This window comes from Ambystoma mexicanum, chromosome 3q (assembly GCF_040938575.1).
Source record: "Ambystoma mexicanum isolate Mex_15411 chromosome 3q, UKY_AmexF1_1, whole genome shotgun sequence".
Taxonomy (NCBI): Eukaryota; Metazoa; Chordata; class Amphibia; order Caudata; family Ambystomatidae; genus Ambystoma; species Ambystoma mexicanum.
The window spans coordinates 867,959,104-867,979,776 of record NC_090926.1 but is presented as its reverse complement, the minus strand read 5'-3'; the positions used below and the strand labels follow the sequence as shown (position 1 = coordinate 867,979,776).

Below are 20,673 nucleotides of genomic sequence, written 5' to 3'. Positions count from 1 at the left end.
GGTGTTTCCAGGAGCCGAGTTTCTTGCAAAAAAAATGTAATTGATTCAGCAGGGTAGTAAAATCCTGTTGCTAAAAAGATCGCAATTCCCTCTCGAGTTCCAAGAAGACAGAGTTAAGTCATCTGATCCCTCGGTGCATGCTAGGTCCGGGTTCAATTCTAAGTTCCCCAATCCTACCTGACATTGCACAAATGTATGGTCAATCAATCCCTGTGGAGAGGCACAGTACATAATCAAATCAGGAACTAGTTGACTGCCATAATGCTGAGGTAACTCCCGCTCAATCCACTGTCCTTTATTTATTTGTGGGTGGTTACGTTCAGCCACCATGCCAGTAGTATATGCTCGGATTCTCAGAGCTCTAGCCGGCTCCTCTCACTTCCCCTCCATATCGCTTTCCTCACATGGTATAATTGAAAAGCCCAACTTCTCCAATTTCAAATGTTCCAACAGAACCATTTCCCTTACCAGCAATGATGTAAAGTATAGAGTACATTTATTAGTTTGGCTTGGATCCGGAAATGCAACTCTTTCCAGATCAGCGAAAGCTGCTAAAGATGGAATCTCAGAATAATACAAGGACATTACCGCGGTTTAAGCAGACTTGGGCATGTTCTCCATGGAAATTTACCAAAGACAGCGTATTACTTGTCCTTGCTCACGCAGCATTGTCCCTATTCTCTGAGAAAGTCCTATTATTTTGTAGAGCAGAAACCGCTACCTCCACCATCCATACTCCTTGCACCCTTCAACACAGTGGTGTATTGACCATTTTTTTTCACATGGGTGCTTTCCCCGTGATGCTTCCCTATTCATAAATTGGACAGGACCCTTAGGAAGGTTTTTTGGATTATCAAACCTCCTATTACAATCACATTTAACCTCATCATGTACTTTCTCTGGAGTTTTCAGATCGCCCCTCCTACCAGGCAACGTCAATTTGTTTAACAATTTACACATTTCTTTCAGGGTAGACTTCTACCTCGTCCAACTTTAATTTATTCAGACCACCCAGCAAGCAGACAGGCTTAGTGACCACCAGTACATTCTGTGCAGGTTGATGTCCCCAAAAAAATAAAAAAATAAAAATAATCATTAAAAAATAAACTCAATCCCCACCACTCATTTTGAGTTGATCTTTTTGCTGAGGGTCAAATCTATCAGAATGTCAGGGGCCCGGCCAAGTAGTATGTGCGACTTAAGTCACAGACCTCAGGAGAACCGAAGGGGAGGCATTGGCACTCCCATCAGTTCGTAGTATGCCTTTTAGTGGCGAGGTTACAAGGCGCATCTGTCTGTGAGCTTATAGTACAGGTAGTATTTTTTACAAATGCCAAGCATCCCTACGCTATCTGTATGCACACTCCCTTTAATTACATCAAAGGTTGTAGGTGGTTTCACCCCATCCAGTTTCGGTCTGCACTAATCGTAGCAACAGTGTCAATCGCCTCTCGTCACATTGGAACTCAGACCCTCCCTCCTCCAGTCTTGTAGAATTCCACCTCAAAGAACATCCTTAATAGTAAGGTTCCTAATAAATGTTATGGCAGAGTTTTTTTCTTACTCAATCTTAAATAATTAGATTATCTTTTTGGAGTTCTGGTTGTTTACTCAGACCTGTTACACCACTGCCACTGTTTCATGCTTCCGTTTATGGTTACAAGAGCTCAAAACCATATTTAATGCTGACACAGTCGGAGAAGTTAACCTAATGCGTTCAACTACCTCTGAGTGTATGATGCATACCCACTGCCCCTCCAAACAAATCTGAACTACTATTGTCCGGAATTCTAGAATAATTTCTAGATACGCCAATCTCATCCAGTAACTGTGGGGAGCACAAGCCGGTATGGTCACACGTTTGTTGAACGACATTTACTAAATCAGAATGGCTCAAATCAATAATAGAGTCAACATGTTCGATCTTACTCAAATCAGTAATTTCATTCACATTTGAGTGGACCAGTGATGCTAAACTTTTTGTTGAAAACCCGATTTCATTACTTGAGCTGACAACCTTCTAAAACATGGTAGTTCTTTTCCCAGCAATAGGAGTTGTGGTTAGGTAGGCACACAAGTCACAGGGTACTAAAGGTTTCATCGCATTTTTGTTCTTCCCTGCACGAGTACTCTTTTGCTTATAGCTAATTAGCCTGAATTCAACTCATTACATCCACCCCTAATTAGCCTGAATTCAACTCATTACATCCACCCCCCCACCCAGGTTGTGCAGGATGGCTGCAACAATTTCCATTTCTTGCAGTTCCGCAGTTTTCATGGTTTCCTTAGAATCTTTTTCCACACCAGGACCAGGAATAGGCCCGTTAGCAGTTGTGTTCCCATGAGCCTCACTCAGACTGGACGGACTGTCTTTGGCGGCAAGTGTCAAAGCAACCATAGTTTTAAGACAACTCCTGTAGTTGCCCTTTAGCAGGAGTCAACTATAAAGGCCAAATCCAAATCAAGAAACTAGGCTGCCCAGCAGAGCAGCTAACTCAAAAGGTTGCTTTTCCGACAATCACCAAAAGCAATTGCAAATTAGCCCACGAGCTGATCAGCGATTACATTTTAGACCTCAAGTACGCTGCAATGATAATGTAATAAGGCTCCCACAGCTCTTAAAAAGCAATGCGGTCAAATATTTTCTTGCGGTCTAGGGTAAAAAAAAAGAAACAATATCCCTCCATCTCCCCCTCCATCTCCCTCCATCGCCCGCCATCCCCCTCCATCTCTCTATATATATATATATATTACACGCCTCAGGGCTCACGCCGCACAGTCGCCCTGAGGAGAAAAGAAAAAGGACAAACACTATGCGCTTGGTACTCACGGTGCTCGCAGCGGCAGACCGTAGCTCAGAAAGGCTTGCAGCAAACCAGCTTAAAGTTCGAAGAGACTGGTTCAGTGGCCCCAACAGTCCCGCACACTTGGATGGAATGATGGGAGGGACTTTCAGATCCCTCAATGAAAGTAGAAAACAGACCAGCAAGACAAGTAGCTCCTTCCAACTGCAGACTTGACGGCCACACTGATTCGAAAACGTTCAACGCTACCTATATAGTATAGCACCAACACAAACCCCTTGCGCTTTGGAACGAAGCAGTTGTATTTGTATATTAATATCACAAGTAAAATGCAATAACTTACTGGAGAAGGAGTTTTGAAATAAATGTCTTCAAAGAAGCCATCAAACACCAAACTAAAGGTTGGATCTGCAATAGAAATTTGATTTAAAAAGTTTATCATTTGTGAGATTCAGGCTTTTATTTTTAATGACAACATAATCCCCACAATCTTTCATAACCTATCATTTGTGTATAGTAAAAAAATATTGAGAAAAGCAACACATTTCGGAGCAGTAGTCCATACGAAGATCAGCGGGCGGTTACTGGTCGAAGGTCAAACAAATGGGAATAACAACCATTGACATACAATTGCATCAACTTTACTCTACAGATGAAGTTTTGCCAACACAAAGGATTTGAAGGAAAAGCAGGAGATGTTGCCCTGTTAAAATTGTGAGAGTTCACGTAGGACATGTGGTTGGAAAATGCCTCAAATGTAGACACTCCAAGTTTGTCTTTTGGCACCATACACAGAATAAGGACAATTTATATGTACCTTAAAAAGGAAACTTGGGAGGACTATGCACTTGGGAGGCTGGGTCCCTCATGGACAGAGGCTGGACACTTTGAAGTGGTTTGTATAAACCAGTGTCTTCTGTCCCCGTCTTGGGTAGGTTTTGAGATTAGCAGGATCTTTTGTTGAGTGGTGTGCTTGAGAATTGACTGAAGTGTGCTTCAGAAACCCATGGAAATGTTTGCAATTGATGACTCTTGCTGTACGGATCGGAACTAGTACATTGCAACCTGCAAGGTTTGGTGTGAGATTGTGAGAGGGCAATATTTGGGGAGATTTATCATTTTTAGGCTTTGTTAGGCAAGATTGTATGCAGTAGCCTTTGGGTGCACTACAACAACCCTGACCTCCTGGCAATAGGAACCCAACCTTTGGTAGAAGTCTGTACTACACAGGTTGCTAGTGTGTTGAGCAGCCAGGCTTATCTCAAGAGGGGTCAATGTGAGCTGTGGGGGAGTTAGAGATTCACAGTGACAAGTATTCAAATACACTTACACAAGGTTTCTTGAATAAACAATAATTAATTTATCAGTCAGTTTGAATAAGACTTCTTCGGAAGGGAGCAATATAAAAAGCAACAAACAAATACATTTAAAAACGACAGATTCTAAATCAGTACGGACCCTTTTGGGATGGCACAGCGCCAAAACCTACACCCTCAGGTGACTTCAAGAATTAGGGTGCAGGGGACATTAATATCGTACTGTACATTTAGAATACTCTTAGAACTTGGTCAAAGGAAAAGGTTATTAGAAAAAACAAGAGACCACAAATATTCTTAAGCAGGCATATACTTTTGGATCCCCTAAGCAGAATCATTAAGTATTACAGGTTAAGCCAAGGTCAACGGGGAAAAAGTCTATATGAGCTGAAGTAGCCCCTCCAGCACTCTATTGTAAGATGGTGTGTGCTGGGTCTAGAAAGCTACAAATTTAAGTAAAGTCCATTTCACCTTACTGCTCTGGGAAACAGTTTATCCAAGAGAAGGCATTTAAACTTTTTGGAAATCTGACAGACATCCCTGTGTCACTGCACTGAAGGTGCTGGGTGACAATGTAGAAGATTATGCCTATGGAGTTTGTCAGACTCCACAACCAAAAGAAAGTGTTCAAAATCACATTAAAACACGAGAGTGGGAAAAAGAGTCTCTCTCCCCAGGTTAAAAAATTCAAGTCCTCAAAATCCAGCAAAGTTGCTGGGGGGTCTCTAAGGTGGAGGGAATTAGTACATTTCTGAGAATTCTCCCTAAAATGCTTCAATCTCCCTCTCCTAGCGAGACCCCCAGCACTTTTTGCTGGCCTTCTGGACCCTTTTCTTTCTATCCTGCATGGGTGGAGTCTTTTTCCACTCATTCATTCTTATTTACTCTGTCTTTTGGAACTCTCATCCCTGTGTTTTACCTTTACTATGGAGTCTACTTTTCTCCATCTCTTTTAAAGGCATCTGTCTTTTTGCAGCCCACAGCTCTTGATGGGAGGGGTTGCTGGGAACCCTTTGGGTTCTCCTTTGAGATTCTTTTCTTTATCCTTACTACTGATCTTAAGGATAGAGGAACAAGTTACTTTCTTACCTGGTAACGTTCTTTCGATGGGATGGTCCGACGACGTATTCCATATCTAGGACAGGTAATCACCACAGCTGTGCTGCTTTGGAAAATTTTCGGCGTCTACGTCCTGCGTTGATGACGTCGATACGCGGTCGTCGAGGGCCTCCGTCGAGCTGACGTCACCGGATGTTATAAGTAGGACGCACAACGCCCGTAGCCTCCGTTGTAGGTTTTTCCCCAGAACGTGTGGCACCAATCTTCGGGCCAGTATGACCACAGAAAGCCTTGCGGAAACGTAAGCTGCAATTGCATAAGAAATTCTGTAGCGGGGCAGGGAGGGAGCGATATGGAATAAGTCGTCGGACCATCCCATCGAAAGAACATTACCAGGTAAGAAAGTAACTTGTTCTTCGAGGGGTACCAAAGCAGTACCAACATATGGAGGATGGAAAAGAATTTAGAATATGGAAATTTAGAATGCCCAATCAAATTTCAGAATAGAGGACCGCCTTGCCAAAGGCCAGATCCTGCCCACGGATAGAATCTAGGGAGTAGTGTGTTACAAAAGTATGGACCTAAGCCCATGTGGCTGTTCACAGATGTTCCGAATATGAACACCCCTCTGCAGGGCAGTAGAGGCAGCCATACCCCGAGTAGAATGGTCCCGTAAGCCTACCGGAGGGTCCTTACCCGCCAGGCGGTAACATTCAGAAATTGCCAAGATAATCCATCTAGACAAAGTCTGCTTAGTAACAGCTTGTCCCAAACGCCTTCCAGCGTATCCTATAAAGAGCTGATCGTCCTCTCTGACCTGGGACATGCGTGAAATGTAGAAACCTAAAGCTCTCCTAGGATCCAACCTATGGAGCCTCTCCTCTTCCTTACCAGGATGCGGAGGAGGATAAAATGGCGGAAGAATTACCTTCTGGCTTAAATGAAATTCCGACACCGTTTTCGGAAGAAAGGAAGGATGAACCCCAAGGACAACCCTGTCCTTCTGAAACACCGTGAAGGGTGGCTTAACAGAAAGTGCCTGCAACTCACTCACTCAAGTAACCGCAACTAAAAATACAGTTTTAAGGGTTAACATTCTCAAAAGACAAGAATGTAAAGGCTCAAATGGAGCACCCATTAGGAATTTTAGAACAAGGTTCAAATCCCAACCGGGCACCTGGAAAGGGGATGGTGGAAACATTAGTGAGCCCTTTCAGAAACTGAGAAATTAAAGAAACTTTGAAATAAGAACACTCCTCAGACGAGCACTTTAATATGGACAGCGCCACCAGGTAACCTTTAATGGTACCCACTTGCAGGCCTTTGTGGTCTAAAGAAAACAAAACCGACAGAACCACAGGAATGTCACATGAAAAAAGGATCCACATTCTTAACCCTGCACCAGTCGCAGAACTTTCTCCAATGGAAACGGTACAGGGACTTTGTTGCAGGCCGTCTGGCCGAAAGCAACACCTCCATCACGTCTTCAGGGAGGTCCCAATCCTTATACCTCAACCTTTCAGAAGCCAAGCATGAAGGTTGAGGGATCTGACCTCTGGATGGAGAACCTGACCCCTCCCCCCCTCCCATGAGAGCAGATTGTCTCGGTAGGGAAGACGTCGTGGACGGCAGATGGACAAGTCGAGAAGGACCTGGTACCACGTTCTCCGGGCCCATGCCGGAGCAATGAGCATCATCCGGGAACCGAACCTCTGTAGCACTTGTGGGATGAGGGGGACTGGAGGAAACGCCTACAGCAGTGGGAAGGACCACTCCACCACGAACGCGTCCCCTAAGGCTCCTCTTGGAGGAAATTCCTGCGAACAGAACCTTTCGCACTTGAGGGGTCCCCCAAAGGGCAAAGATCTCCAGGAGATTCTCCTGAGCCAGCTCCCACTCGTGAGAGATTGCGTTCTGCCTGCTCAGAGCGTCTGCCGTCTCGTTTTCGTCTCTGTTCAGATGAACTGCCGAGATTGAAATTTCCTGCTGGATGGCCCAGAACCAGAGCTGCATCGCCTCACTGCGCAGAGGAAGTGACCCTGCCCCCCCCCTTTGTTGAGGTAGTGCATGGCCACTGTGTTGTCCGTCAGAATCAAAACATTCTTCCCTCGCACAGTCGGCAGAACAGCCTTCAGAGCAAGCATGAAGGCCCTCAGCTCCAACAGATTGATATGGAGCCGGGATCGTCACCTCAGGCCAGGGTAGGCTAAACAGAGCCCCCCCCCCCCGTCATCATATTGCCTTCGACGGCACACCACAGAAAGTCCTGGGCGACCGAGGGCGGCACCTGAACGGGGTCCGACATCCTGCCGGAGGACTGTGGCCACTGCATCTTGAGAGCCCACTGCAGAGATCTCATCCGCAGTCGAGCCTCTGGCACCAAAAGAACGCAGGATGCCATGAGGCCAAGGAACCTCAAAAACTCGAACGCCGGGAGACTCTGGGCATGTTGAAAGGTGTGCACCATCTGCAGAATGTGATGAGCCATCACCTGGGGAGGGAAACACTGCTCCAGGGATGTGTCGAGCACTGCTCCGATGTACTGAAGCCACTGGGTTGGCGTCAAGTGGGACTTCTTTAAGTTGAGGGAGAAGCCCAGCCTGTGAAGGGAGTGGCAGGTGACTTGCTCGGGAGAGGGCGCCCTGATCAACCAATCGTCCAGGTAGGGGTAGACGTGAATCCCCACTTTGAAATACGCTGCCACCACCACCATTAGCTTGGTGAAAACCCTCGGGGCGGAGGTGAATCCGAACGGCAGGACCCGAAACTGAAAGTGCAAGTCTCCAACCGCGAACCTCAGGTACTTCTTGTGCTTGGGATGGATCGGCACATGAAAGTAAGAGTCCTTGAGGTCGAGAGACACCAACCAGTCCTGAAATTGAAGGGCTTGGAAGACTTGAGAGAGTAACCATCTTGAACTTGTCCTTCCCGAGGAGCTTGTTCAAACCACACAAGTCCATGATGGGTCTCAATTCCCCGTTTTCTTTGCAATCAAAAAATAAGGGGAATTCCTCTCCGCTACAGGCACCAGTTCTATGGCGCCTTTCTCCAGCAGGGATATGATTTCCTGCGCAAGGAGCAGATCCGGACTCTTCAAAGAGAGATTCCCTGGTGGATTGTCGCGAGGCCTCTGACGAAAGGGAAGACAGTAGCCGTGGGCTATGATCTCCAGAACCCACACATCTGAAGTAATGGCAAGCCATTTTACAAGACGCTGCGCCAGCCTTCCCCCAACCGGCGAACCATGGGACATGGCCTCATGACTGACCTGAAGCGGCTGCGGCAATGCCTGAGGGCAAAGAGGCGACTGCCCGAGTGGCCTTGGCACCTCGAGTACCTTGTTTTCCACCTCCGGTACTCCCACATTGGCCTCTGACTTGCAGCCCCTCTCGATCTACCAAAGGTAGAGGAATATCGAAAGGAACCTCCCCTTCATTGCAGTCCCCTAGGACAAAAAGGCAGATGTTGGCTAACTGCAGCGCTCAACGAATTTGCTGCAGCTTTAGAGGGCTGCAACCTCTCAAGGCTTGTGCCAGCCTTGCTGCCAAAAAGATGGTCACCATCAAAGGGCATGTTGAGAAGCCGGGCTTGTACATCCGGAGCAAACCCCGACTTCCGCAACCACGCAAATCTGCGCATCATGGTGCTCACTGCCATGGACCGGCTGACAGTCTGCCTTGTAAAGACCCAACTGAACGGATTCACACATGGCATCCTTGCCATCCTGTACAAGGGCAAGAAAGCCACCCCGTTCCTCCCCTTCGGAAATATGTTTAGCCGCCAATGAAAATTCCACAGAGTGAGTGAAACGTGCTAAGGCACACAGAGTTGGCTGCTTTCAAAGCCATACCCCCTGAAGAAAATACTTTTTTCACTCAACCGTCAAAATTATTGTTGTCCTTATCAGGAGGGATGGTAGGGTACGCCGCCTGTTTTGCTGGGGCCGTAGCCGCCTGTACCACCAAACTCTCCAGAGTAGGGTGCATGGACAAGTAGCCGGGGTCGCCACTGGCTGGGCGGTACTTTTTCGGCAACCACTTCCCCACTGCCGGGAGACACCCCGGAGCAGTCCAAGCCGCCGCCACCCTTCGTTGCAAAGCAATATGGAATGGCAGTACCGGGTCAGTTGGTGGACCTTGGTCCAAGATATCCGTCAGATCATCCTGCAGAAAATCTACTGGTGGCACAGACCACCCCAAGTACTCGGTCACCGTCAACATCAGCCGCCTGTACGAAGAGTCACCAGGCGTACCAGTCTTCAATCTGGCTATGACCAGACAAAATCTCGTTGGGGACCTCATCCGGAACTAAACCTTCCTCAGACCCTTCCTCCACCTCAGAAATATACTCCGGAGGCTGGAATAAATCGCTGGAGGAGGGCACAGAAAAAGGCTCAAAGATAGGTCTCACCGACTTCTTCAGGGCCTTCCTCGGGGTTTCCACCGACACACGGGGGACTGTCGACAAAGCATCCTCGAAAGGAGTCTAGGGAGCCGAATCGGCGTCGAGCGGGGCGCTGATGGCTTCGACACAGGCCTCGAGGGCGGAGTCCCGAGCGTGTTCTTTGACGGCCTCTGCGCCGATGGCATCGAGGGTTTCCTCGGAGCCAGAGCCTCGAGTGAAACTCTCGACGGACATGGCGCCGAAGTCTTCGAAAAGACCTCACAGGCTCAGACGGTCTCGAGGGCGTCGAGGACCGGGACCTGGAGCGGGCAGGACTGGAGTGATCTACCTTGTCCGATCGGGACCTCAAAGGCGCACGATGATCGCGTCGATCATCCGACCCGGAAGGCGTGAGAGTGGTGGCGGACAGAACAGAGCCCTGCGATTGAAACATCGCCATCATCTCCGTGCGAAAGGCATCCCATTCCGCAGGAGTAGAGTGTTTGTTGGGACAAGCAACCCCGCCGACGGGCTGAGTCCTTGGACGAGGGAAGGCGACCGGTGACAGCACTTCCGCGAGTGCCTCAAAGAGGCAGAGGAATGGCAGGACCCACTCCGGGACTGAGACCCCCCTGGACTTCTAGTGACGATGCAGAGAGTCGCCCCTTGAATGAAGCCCAGTGGATTTCGACTTTCGGGGCTTGGAAACCCTACCAACAGAAAGCTTCTGTTCCCGCAAGGCCTTCGACTTAAGCGACTGGCAGTCGTCAGTCATCCGTAACGTGGTCCTCACCGAGGCACCAGAGGCAGGCGTCGTGCGGGTCTGTCAGCGACATCTTGGAACCGCAGTCCCAACACTTCTTGAAACCCGGTCGCAGGGTGGAAGACGACGAAGACATGATCTTCACAATACGAACAAGTTTGAAAGAACCGATAGAAACTCAGAAGAACAGAGGCGCGCCGACATCCCATTCAGAGACCTTTCTTTCGTCACCAAACCGAGGAATCTGGAGATCGGGTCAGTCGCTGCTGCACAGAGTAGAATCCAGCCAAACACATTTCTTCTAATCCAAGGTACTGTGGGGTGAAAAAGTATTGCTTACCTTTAACCAAGAAGTCGCTCCAGTGTTGGAGTGCGTGAAGGTGTCCACTCTTATCTCAGACCCAAGCTGCCGGCTTGTGTCCCTTTAATGAGTCCTTCAACAGGGTCTCCAACGTTCTGTTAATTCTTCTAGCATCCTTATCTAGAGACAAAGTATCCACAGGAACATTTGCTATTATCCTGCTTCGTGAGACTGAACCCTCTGCGAACTGACTTTTGCAGAGTTAGGGATCAGAATTTTAAAGCATTAATTTGCTCAGAAACTGCCTCTAGAACCTTAGGTTCTGCTACTGTATGATTAACCAACATTTTTCCTTCCTAATAGACTTATGTGGTTTTGATAACCAATTACAATTACCGTATCTCTTTGTCTTAACGTGAGGTGGCTGTCGTACCGATAGTGTCACTGGCAAACTAACAATTGTATGGCGAGCAACTACCAACTAAGCAGTGGCCTTTGCAAATTATAAGTAATCTTATGTGTGTTGGTTAAGTAACCCAAGTATTTTAAGACATTCCTTGTATAAATATAACAAATATATGACGTGCATTACTCACCGTAATAGCATTTCTGATGATTTATACCCGTTTAGATTCACATGCTGTGCATATGGTCCGACATCCAGTGGTAATCGCAGAGTATTGCATCTTGTCTTTTGGGGGCCGAAAGGGGACATCAGCATAGGCGTGTCTGTAACACTATCCCTATCATGACGTGTAGTGGTCCCAAAATCCCTCACACGCTGAGGTCCCCCTGATTGTATTTTTTTCTGCCATGAAGGAGCCCAAGGGTATTGTGAGTGAGTACGTGACGAGAGAAAGTAGTACGACGTCTATGTTCCTTCCAGCCCGAGTGGGTAGGCGGGGAGGGCGCATGTGAATCCAAGCAGATACAATCATCAGAAATGCTATTATGGTGAGTAATGCAGGTCTTCTGATGCTTGTTAATCTGCTTAGAATCACATGCTGTGCATAGACTAGCGAGCAGTACCCGGAGTTGGAGGTGGGTTGCGAGAAGGAACTGTAGTGAAAAGATGTCTTAGTACTGCTTGTCCCACATGAGAATCAGATCTAGAATGAGTGTCTAGGCAATAGTGTTTTGTAAATGTGTGTACAGAACTCCAGGTTGCCGCTTTGCAAATCGACTCAAGGGGAACATTTGCAATGAAAGCTATGGAAGCCCCAGTGCCCAGAGTAGAGTATGCTCTAGGCTTGAAGAGCAGTTCTCTCTTAGCAAGAGTGTAGCATAGTGTGATGCATTTGACAATCCACTTTGCGATAGCTGATTTAGAGACAGGATCCCCTTCTCTATTAGCAGCCACTGAAACGAAAGACTGTTTTCCTCAGTGGTTTCATTTTTTCCAGGTAAAACAGGACTGCCCTGCGCACATCTAGTGTGTGCAGGCTTCTTTTGGCCATGCTAGTGGGATTCTGAAAGAAAGTGGGTAGTTCAATTGATCGGTTCACATGCAACTTTGAAATGCATTTAGGCGCAAATCTGGGATGAGTGCGCAGAGCTACCTTATCCCTGTGGACTGTAACAAAAGGGTCTAGAACTGAAAGGGCCTGTAATTCGTTAACCCTTCTAATAGAAGTGATAGCCACTAGGAAGGGCGTCTTAGAAGTAAGGTCTTTTAGACTTGCTTTATGCATTGGCCCAAAGGGAGATCCCACGAGTCTGGTTAAAGCCACATTTAGATCCCCATCCGGGAGCTGGGTTAGAAATGGGGGGATGAATTCTCTTAAACCCCTACCATAAAAGCCTTAATAACAACAGGTATTTTCCACCACAACACTTTCTGTTGTGACGTAGTGGAGGCTGAGAGAGCAGCTAGATGAACCTTAGGGAATTAAAAACCAGTCCTGAGTCTAACGAATGAGTTAGGTACAACACAATGTGGGTAGGCGAGCAGTCAATGGGCTTGACGCCCTTGGTATTACACCAGATGACAAAGTGTTTCCACTTACTGGAATAGCAATAACGAGTGTTATGTTTTCTAGCTTCCCTGAGTATGTCCATGCATCTGAGGGAGTTGACCTCTATGACCTCTGGAGCCAGGCCACTAAGTTCAGAGTCTGCGGACATGGGTGTAGTGTCTTCCCCCACCGTCCGCAGACAACATGTTGTATAGGCAGCGTAGGCTCACAGGGGTTGGGTGTGAGAGGGACATAGCCATTAGATGAGCAAACTAGGTTTGGCGGGCACACACGGGGGGGGCACCAATATCAAGGTAACTGGGTCATCTTGTGCACTACCTTGCTGAGTAGGGTAGTCGTGGGGGCGGGTGCGGGTTTGGGAGGGGGGGGGGGTTGAGTGTAGATTATTTTCCCTGACCATGGTGGGGATACCGGGAGGCGTAGTCTGGCATTGGGCGTTCCGAGTTGCGAACATGTTTATCTCTGGAAAGCCCCATTCTGCGAAGACGTTGAAGACGATGTCTTTGTGTAGACACCAATCATAGGGCAGTGGGAAATCTCTGCTGAGCACGTTGGCTAGAAGGAACAAGTTACTTACCTGTAACTTTTCTCCAGCATGGGTCTGGCATGGATTCACATGCTCGCGAATATTCCCCGTCATCAGGCTGGGAATCCTCGGTAAAGAAAAATCAGTATCAGTTTCGTTTCTGATCCGTCTTTCGTAGTAGTAACCAATCACTGATCTCTGTGTCATACTGACCACAGCCAATGACTGCCATCTCCCTAAGCCCCGCCTCTGGCAGCCATCTTCAGATTTGGTAGCACGTGAAGAGGCAGTATGACCAAGTGAAGAGACGCAGAGGGGTAGGCGGGAGGGTTCGCATGTGAATCCATGCCAGACCCATGCTGGAGAACAACAGTTACAGGTAAGTAACTTGTTCCTTCTCCAGCATGGGGTCTGGCATGGATTCACATGCTCATGAATAAAAGAATACATAGCAGTACACACATGCACAACCACGGGAGGTGGCAAAGGCTCAACATTAAGCATTACATCAAAACTCAACATTAAGCAATTCTTACCTCCTCACCAGGCTCACCTTAGGAAAACAGGTTGCGCAGCACTGCTTGGCCGACCCTGGACTCCTCCCTGGAATCCCAATCGACGCAGTAAAATTTCGTGAAGGTGTGCGTCGACCTCCACGTAGCAGCCCTGCAGATGTCCAGCAAGGGCACACCAGGTAGGAACGCCGTGGTAGCTGCGATCGCTCTGGTGGAATGGGCTCTCGGACGGCCAGGCGGCGGTCGGTTTGCCAACCGATGGCAGTATATGATACAGCGGGAGAGCCATCTTTAAAATGGAAGCCTTCGAGAGAGCCTTCCCCTGATTGACAGGTCCAAAGTTCACAAAAAGTTGTGACATCTTCCGAAAACACTTTGTGCGGTCCACGTAGAACTTCAGCGCTCTAGCCACATCCAGCGAGTGCAAAGTCCTTTCAGCCGGCGACGAAGGCGACGGGAAGAAAACAGGCAACACCAATGGTTCGTTGAGGTGGAAGTCCGACGGCACCTTGGGCATGAAGGAGGCGTGCGTCCTGAGCACTACCCTCGTGTCGTGAAAAGTCAAGTACGGGGGCTTGCAGGAAAGGGCCTGGATCTCTCCCACCCGTCGTGCGGAGGTGATGGCCACAAGAAACGCTGTCTTCCACGACAAGAACTTCAACGGAGCCGAGTGCAGAGGCTCGAACGGAGGCCCATGAGCTTGGTCAGCACCACGTTGAGCTCCCACGCCGGGGACGATGAGACCACAAAGACGACCGTCCCGTGGTTCTGGTGTATCGGGAGATCGCAGCAAGATGAATCTTGATGGAAGCGTGCGCCAGTCCAGCCTTGGCCAGCGTCAGCAGGTACGGCAGTACTTGGGGAGCCGTAATCCATAGAGGGTTAATCTTCTGTGCGTGGCACCAGGCAGAGAACCTCTTCCATTTGTGTCCGTAGCATTTAAGAGTTGAGGACGCCCTGGCCTTTGCAAGAACCTCTCTGCAGTCGGCCGGTATGTCGTATCCTCCAAACTCTAGCGCTGCAGGAGCCAGGCCTGCAAGTTCAGCGACTTCGGGTCGTGATGGAGGATGGCACCTCTTTCCCTGGAGAGAAGATCCGCGTCCACTGGCAGTTTGATTGACGGGGACGCTGACAAGTCCGGAAGGTCCGGAAACCATCTGCCTCGGCCACGCAGGTGCGACGAGGATCATCCTGCACCGTGACCTCTTGAGCTGGTTGATGAGCCGGATCAGCAGCGGTAATGGAGGGACCGCATATAGGAACAGGCCCTCCCAGGGGAACGAGAAAGCATCGCCCATGCTCCTCGGCTGGGGAAACCTGCTGGCGAACCTCCGGCACTTGGAGTTCGTCGCCGTTGCGAACAGGTTGATCTGGGGTGTGCCCCACCGTCGGAAGAGGCGGTCCACTAGATCCTGTCGTAGTTCCCACTCGTGGCACGAGCGCAGCTCTCTGCTGAGCGAGTCGGCGATGGTGTTTTTTTATTCCTGCCAGATGAAACGGCACCAGAAACATCCCTTGGGCGACGGCCCAATGCCACAGATCCTGCGCCTCCTTGGACAGGGTTGGGGATCTGGTACTGCCCTGTTTCCTGATGTAGAACATGGTGGTGGTGTTGTCGGTGAAGATCCTCACCACCTTGCCCTTGAGGGACGGAAGAAAGGACCTGAGGGCCCAAAACACTGCACGGAGTTCCAGGACGTTGATATGGAGGGACCTCTCCGCCGGCAGCCAAAGGCCCCTCGCGTGCAGGTTTTCGGTGTGCGCTCCCCACCCCTCCAGGGAGGCATCCGTGGTCACTGTCTTCTGGTAGCCCGGGGTCTGGAAGTCCATGCCCGCCGTCAGGTGCGCGCGGGTGCCCCACCACCGGATCGCTCGTCGGAAACTCTCGTCGAGTGTGATCCTCTCCTCGAAGCTGCCAGTAGTCTGGATCCAGCGCGCGCGTCTCCAGGAACTCCTGCAACGGGCGCATCCGGAACCTGCACAGGCGGATGAGATAAATGCAAGAAGACATCATTCCGAGGAGGGACTTGATGGACCTCACCCTGGCCGTGTCCGCAACCAGCATCCGCTGCACCTTGCCCAAGATTGCCCTCGTCCTTTCCTCCGACTGAGGCCAGAAGCGACACTATCGAGCTTCGCTCCCAGAAACAGTGCGTCTTGCGCGGGCACCAGGTGGGACTTGGCATAGTTTATGGAGAATCCCAGGTCCGTGAGTAGTTGGACGGTCCTTGCCGTGCGCTCCACGGCGAGCTCCTTCGTCTTTGCTCGGATGAGCAAGTCGTCCAGGTAGGGGTAGACGTGGATCCCCTCTAGGCGCAGCCGCGCCGCCACCGGTGCGAGGCACTTGGTGAACACCCTGGGTGCCGACCTCAATCCGAAGGGAAGGGCTCTGAACTGGTAGTGACGCCCTTGGACCACGAATCTGAGAAACTTTCGGTGTCCCTTTAGGATGGGGATATGGAAGTAGGCATCCTCCAAATCCAACGATGACAGGAAATCGCTCTCCTCCAGTTGACCCAGGACGTGTTGGAGGGTGACCATCCGGAACTTCTGTGCCTTGATGAATTTGTTCAGTCGTCGTAGGTCCAGGATGGGACGCCATCCTCCCGTCTTCTTCACGAGGAAGTATCTTGAGTAAACTCCGGAGCCCCGAAGCCTCTTTGGGACGAGCTCAATGGCGCCCTTCCTGAGCATCGCCCTTATCTCCAAGAGAAGTTAAGGGATGTGATGTTCCTTCCTGGCCACAGGGGGGACGCGCGGGCACCTCTTTAGAAACTGGAGTGCGTGACCCTGAGCCAGGGCGTCCAGCACCCAACGGTCGGTGGAGATGGACTCCCACACGCTGACGAAGCTCGCCAGCCAGCCTCCCACCGGGATGCTTCGGTGGGGACCCGACCCCACGGCCGGTTCAGTCCTGCTTTGACGAGGCTTTGCCGCCTTGTCCTCCTTGGCGACGACGGCGGGGTCCGCCCGACTTGCCTCGTCCCCTGTAGGCTTCCTGTGACGACGAACGGGCCGCTTGACGATAGGTGGAAAATCTGCCGCTGGAACCTTTGGAGGCACCCGGTTTGCTTCCGCCGCTCCGAAAGGGCGGCCGTCGTTGCTGGAGAACACCAAGAGCACGGGCCGTCTCCGTGTCCGCCTTGATGGCTTGTAGGGAATCGTCTACTGTTTTCCCCAAACAGGTTGCTCCCGTCGAACGGCATGTCCAAGACTCTGGGTCTGCACATCCTGACGGAAGTCAGTAGCCTTGAGCCATCCAGCCGCCTAAAGCACACGCTGTTGACCAACTGGCGAAATCCAGTGTCAGCGATGTCCGTCGCTATCATAATGGCATGGTCCGACGCCACTTCTCCTTCCTGTAAAATCTCTAAGGCCTGCGCCCGCTTGTATGGTAGGAAGTCCAGCAGGGGGGCGAGTTTGTACCACAACTCCCTGTCGTAGCGGGCTACGATAGCCAAGGCGTTGGCAGCCTTAATCGTCGTCGTTGCAGATGAGATGACTCTGCGTCCCATCGTGTCCAATTTCTTTCCCTCGCCGTCCGGTGGGGAAATTGACGTAGAGGCCGTGCCCCCCCCCCGCTTTCTTCCTGGCCGCCGCGGAGACGACCGAGTCCGGGGTCGGCTGTGCCCGAAGGCACAAGGGGGCCGCGCCCGGGAACCGGTACTTCTTCTCGCACCGATCCATTCTAGCCGGCGTTGTGGATGGGTTCTTGAGGAGGGAGAGACCCTCATCCCAGATATCGTTGAGTAGAGGTACATCGAGGACCGTCTTCCTCTTGGTCTCGCGCCGTTGATAAAGGAAACCTTCCTTTCTTCCGGGCAGAGCTGGAAAAGCTCAGATGCCCTGGCGATCATGGCGTGAAACGATCCAATCTCGTCGGGCGGGGAAGCCCGGGTGGGAGGTGACGGGAGATCCTCGTCGTAAACCTCGTCATCTGTACCCGTCGCGGCCGTGTCAGTCCCCGTATCATCCCCACGTGTCGTGGACGGGGAGGAGGGCTGAGCAGGGCGCGATGGTTGAAGAGGAGGTGGAGGATGAATCCTCCTTCTCTTAAGAGGAGGGCTCCCAGAAGGGCCTGGCTCCGGGTCCCCCGTCGGGAGCGGTTCCTCCATTGGTGGTAACGGCAGTCTCGTCCTTATCTCCGAGCATAAGGACTGTATAGCAAACAAAATGGCCACCGAGTTGTCCTGCGGCACTGGTTGAGGGGGTTCCGACGGGCGATCAGGAGCCCCGTCGGCACCCTCGACGTTCTCGTCGTCTCCTATGTCGGGGTCCCTCCCGACAGGATGGTCTTCTTCCACGCCAGCACCGTGGCCTAAGAGTTCAATCAGCTCCTCCTCAGAGGAGGAGGCCGAATCCACGACGACCTCCTGCCCCCCCCCTTTTTCTTCTCCCTCGGAGGTTTCACGGGGGTCCCGTCGATGGGCATGAAAGAGGACTCCCTCCGCGGCGGCAGGGAGATTCTGGGCCCCGAGGTCGCCACCACTGGTGTAGCCTCCACAGGCTGACCCAGGGCCGCCGCGACTGTCTCGATAGAGGCCTTGGCCGGATGGATCAAGGCTTTCACCACCTTAGGTGCACTCACCGCCTTCTCCTTGGGGGGAGGGTCACCACCTCGCTCCCCCTCCGATGGGGCCTTCGAGCACGACCGGGGTCTCTCCAGGAGCTTCGCCAGGTGCTCGGCCTTCCTCTTACCCGATCGTTCGGCGCTCCTGGTGCCAGCGGACTCGCGGTGCTTGGCCTGTTGGACCCCCGTCGCCGGGGCGCCCTCAAAGGTCTTAGAAGACCGCTCGGACTTCTCGCCTGACGGGCTCCTTCATTCCAGCCAGTTGGCGAGACGCTGATGGCGGTCCTTCATGGTCCGCTCCGACATATTGCCGCAAGACGCACAGTCCTTCTCCACGTGCGTCTTGTCTTCATGCAGGCAGTAAAGGCAAAGGCAGTGTTCGTCCTCCTTAAAGACATTCTGAAGCTGGCATCCAGGGCAGACCCTGAACAGCTTTCCGGGCGTCGAGCTTCCCTTCTCCTGAGCCATGCTCGAGAAAGGCCTGAGAAACTTCTGGAGTCCTCCAAAAGCGTGGCTCGACGAAATCTTCACCCTTGAGGGGCGTAGAAGAATCCGACACGGGTTCCCGTTGATCGGATAAAGAAACGGTGGCGCTTGAGGCTCTTTTGACCGAAAGAGAGAAAATGTTCCTAAGAAAAAGCGCGTAAAAAAGCAAACGCTCGAGAGCAATAGCACGAGGATCCCAACACTTGAACGTGCGGTAAAAATCTGAAGATGGCTGCCAGAGGCGGGGCTTAGGGAGATGGCAGTCATTGGCTGTGGTCAGTATGACGCAGAGATCAGTGATTGGTTACTACTACGAAAGACAGATCAGAAACGAAACTGATACTGATTTTTCTTTACCGAGGATTCCCAGCCTGACGGGGAATATTCATGAGCATGTGAATCCATGCCAGACCCCATGCTGGAGAAGATCGAGTTCCCCTGGAATGTGTTGGGACATCAGAAACATCTTGTGTTTGAGAGCCGACATCCAAATGTTTTGGGACAGCTTGGATAGCCCTGGAGAATGTGCCCCCGTTTGCTTAGGTAATACATGGCTGTGGTGCTGTCTGTCAGGAGCAAAACTGTTTTCCCTTGTAGCTGTGTCTGAAAGGCCTTCAATGCTTTGAATACCGCCAATAGCTCTAACAGATTTATATGGTTGGATGCTACCTGTGGGGCCCACACTCCATGCGCTGTCTGCTGAAGTAGGTGAGCCCGCCAACCCAGTGAGAGATTAGTGGCTTCTACTGCCGTGGTGGTGAAGGTCTTCCCCTTCAAGAACTTTTCCCTCGACCACCACTGCAAAGAGAACGAGGGCTGGCGAGACAACTACCAGATCTTCCCATAGTCCGCTGGCATGGCACCACTGGCTGTTAAGCCACTCTTGCATGGGACCCGCGTAAGGAACTAAATAAATGCATGTCGCCATCATACCTAGCAAGCGCCTGGCCTTGTGTACCGTCACTTCCCGACTGGCTACATATTGAGGGATCTGAGAAAGCATGTTCTGAACCCTCTGAGGGGAAGACGAGGCCATCCTCTGTCCGAATTAGCGCCCCTAGAAATTGCTTCTGGGGTCCAAGCTGGATTTCTTCTTGTTGATGGAGAATCCCAGATTGAACAGGTTTATTGTCTTCTGTGTATTCAATATGCACGTTTTGTAAGAGTCCCCTGTTATGAGCCAGTCGTCGAGGTAAGGGTAAACTGGGACTGATAGTCTGCGCAGGTGTGCTGCTGCTGCCACTGCCAGGACCTTCGTAAACACCCTTGGCACAGAGGCAATGCTGAAGGGGAGTACTTTGAATTGATAGTGCCTATCCTCTTTCATGAACCGTAGATATTTTGTGTGCACTGGCAACATTGAAATATGAAAGTATGCATCTTTCATGTCCAGTGTTGCCATGTAATCCCCTGTTTCAACAGCAGGAATTACCTCCTGCAAGGTTACCATACAGAACATTTGAGGTTTGACAAATTTGTTCGCTGGGACGCAAGTCTAACACAGGGCGCATGGTGAGGCGCTTTTTGGGGTACAAGGAAGTACACTGAATAAATACCCTTGTTTTCTTGAAGAATAGAGACGGCTTCTATGGCGTCCTTTTCCAGAAGTGCCTCCACCTCTTGTATCAGGATTCGCAATGGTCTGGAGTCAGGCGTCGTCCTCTGGGCGGTCTGAATTGTGGTGGGGGGGGGTAGGGGGGTGGGTCCGGCGAACTCCACACAGTACCCGTGGGCGACCGTTTTGAGAACCCACTGGTCTGACATAATCCCCTCCCATGCCGAAAGGAAAGAGGTTAAGTGCCCCCCCGACTGGGGTAACATGGGAGGGGACCTGGATCCGTACGGGATTTCTGACCAGAGGCTGTGGCTCCCCTGGAGTTGGGGCATCTGGTTTTCCCACGCCACTGACCCCAGGTGGATAGTTGGCAGAGGTATTGGATGCTTATCCTGAGTTCCAGGTATTTCGACACATTG

The 20,673-nt window shown here is 50.9% G+C and overlaps 1 protein-coding gene across 1 annotated transcript in view; it reads right to left on the bottom strand.

The window, feature by feature from the left end:
• Nucleotides 1–20,673, bottom strand: part of ATAD5 (ATPase family AAA domain containing 5) — a 648,582-nt gene that overhangs the window by 249,428 nt on the left and 378,481 nt on the right. Inside the window, exon 18 of the mRNA XM_069654960.1 lies at nucleotides 3,148–3,212. Coding sequence (XP_069511061.1) covers nucleotides 3,148–3,212 — 65 coding nt within the window. The remainder of the gene's footprint in view (nucleotides 1–3,147; nucleotides 3,213–20,673) is intronic.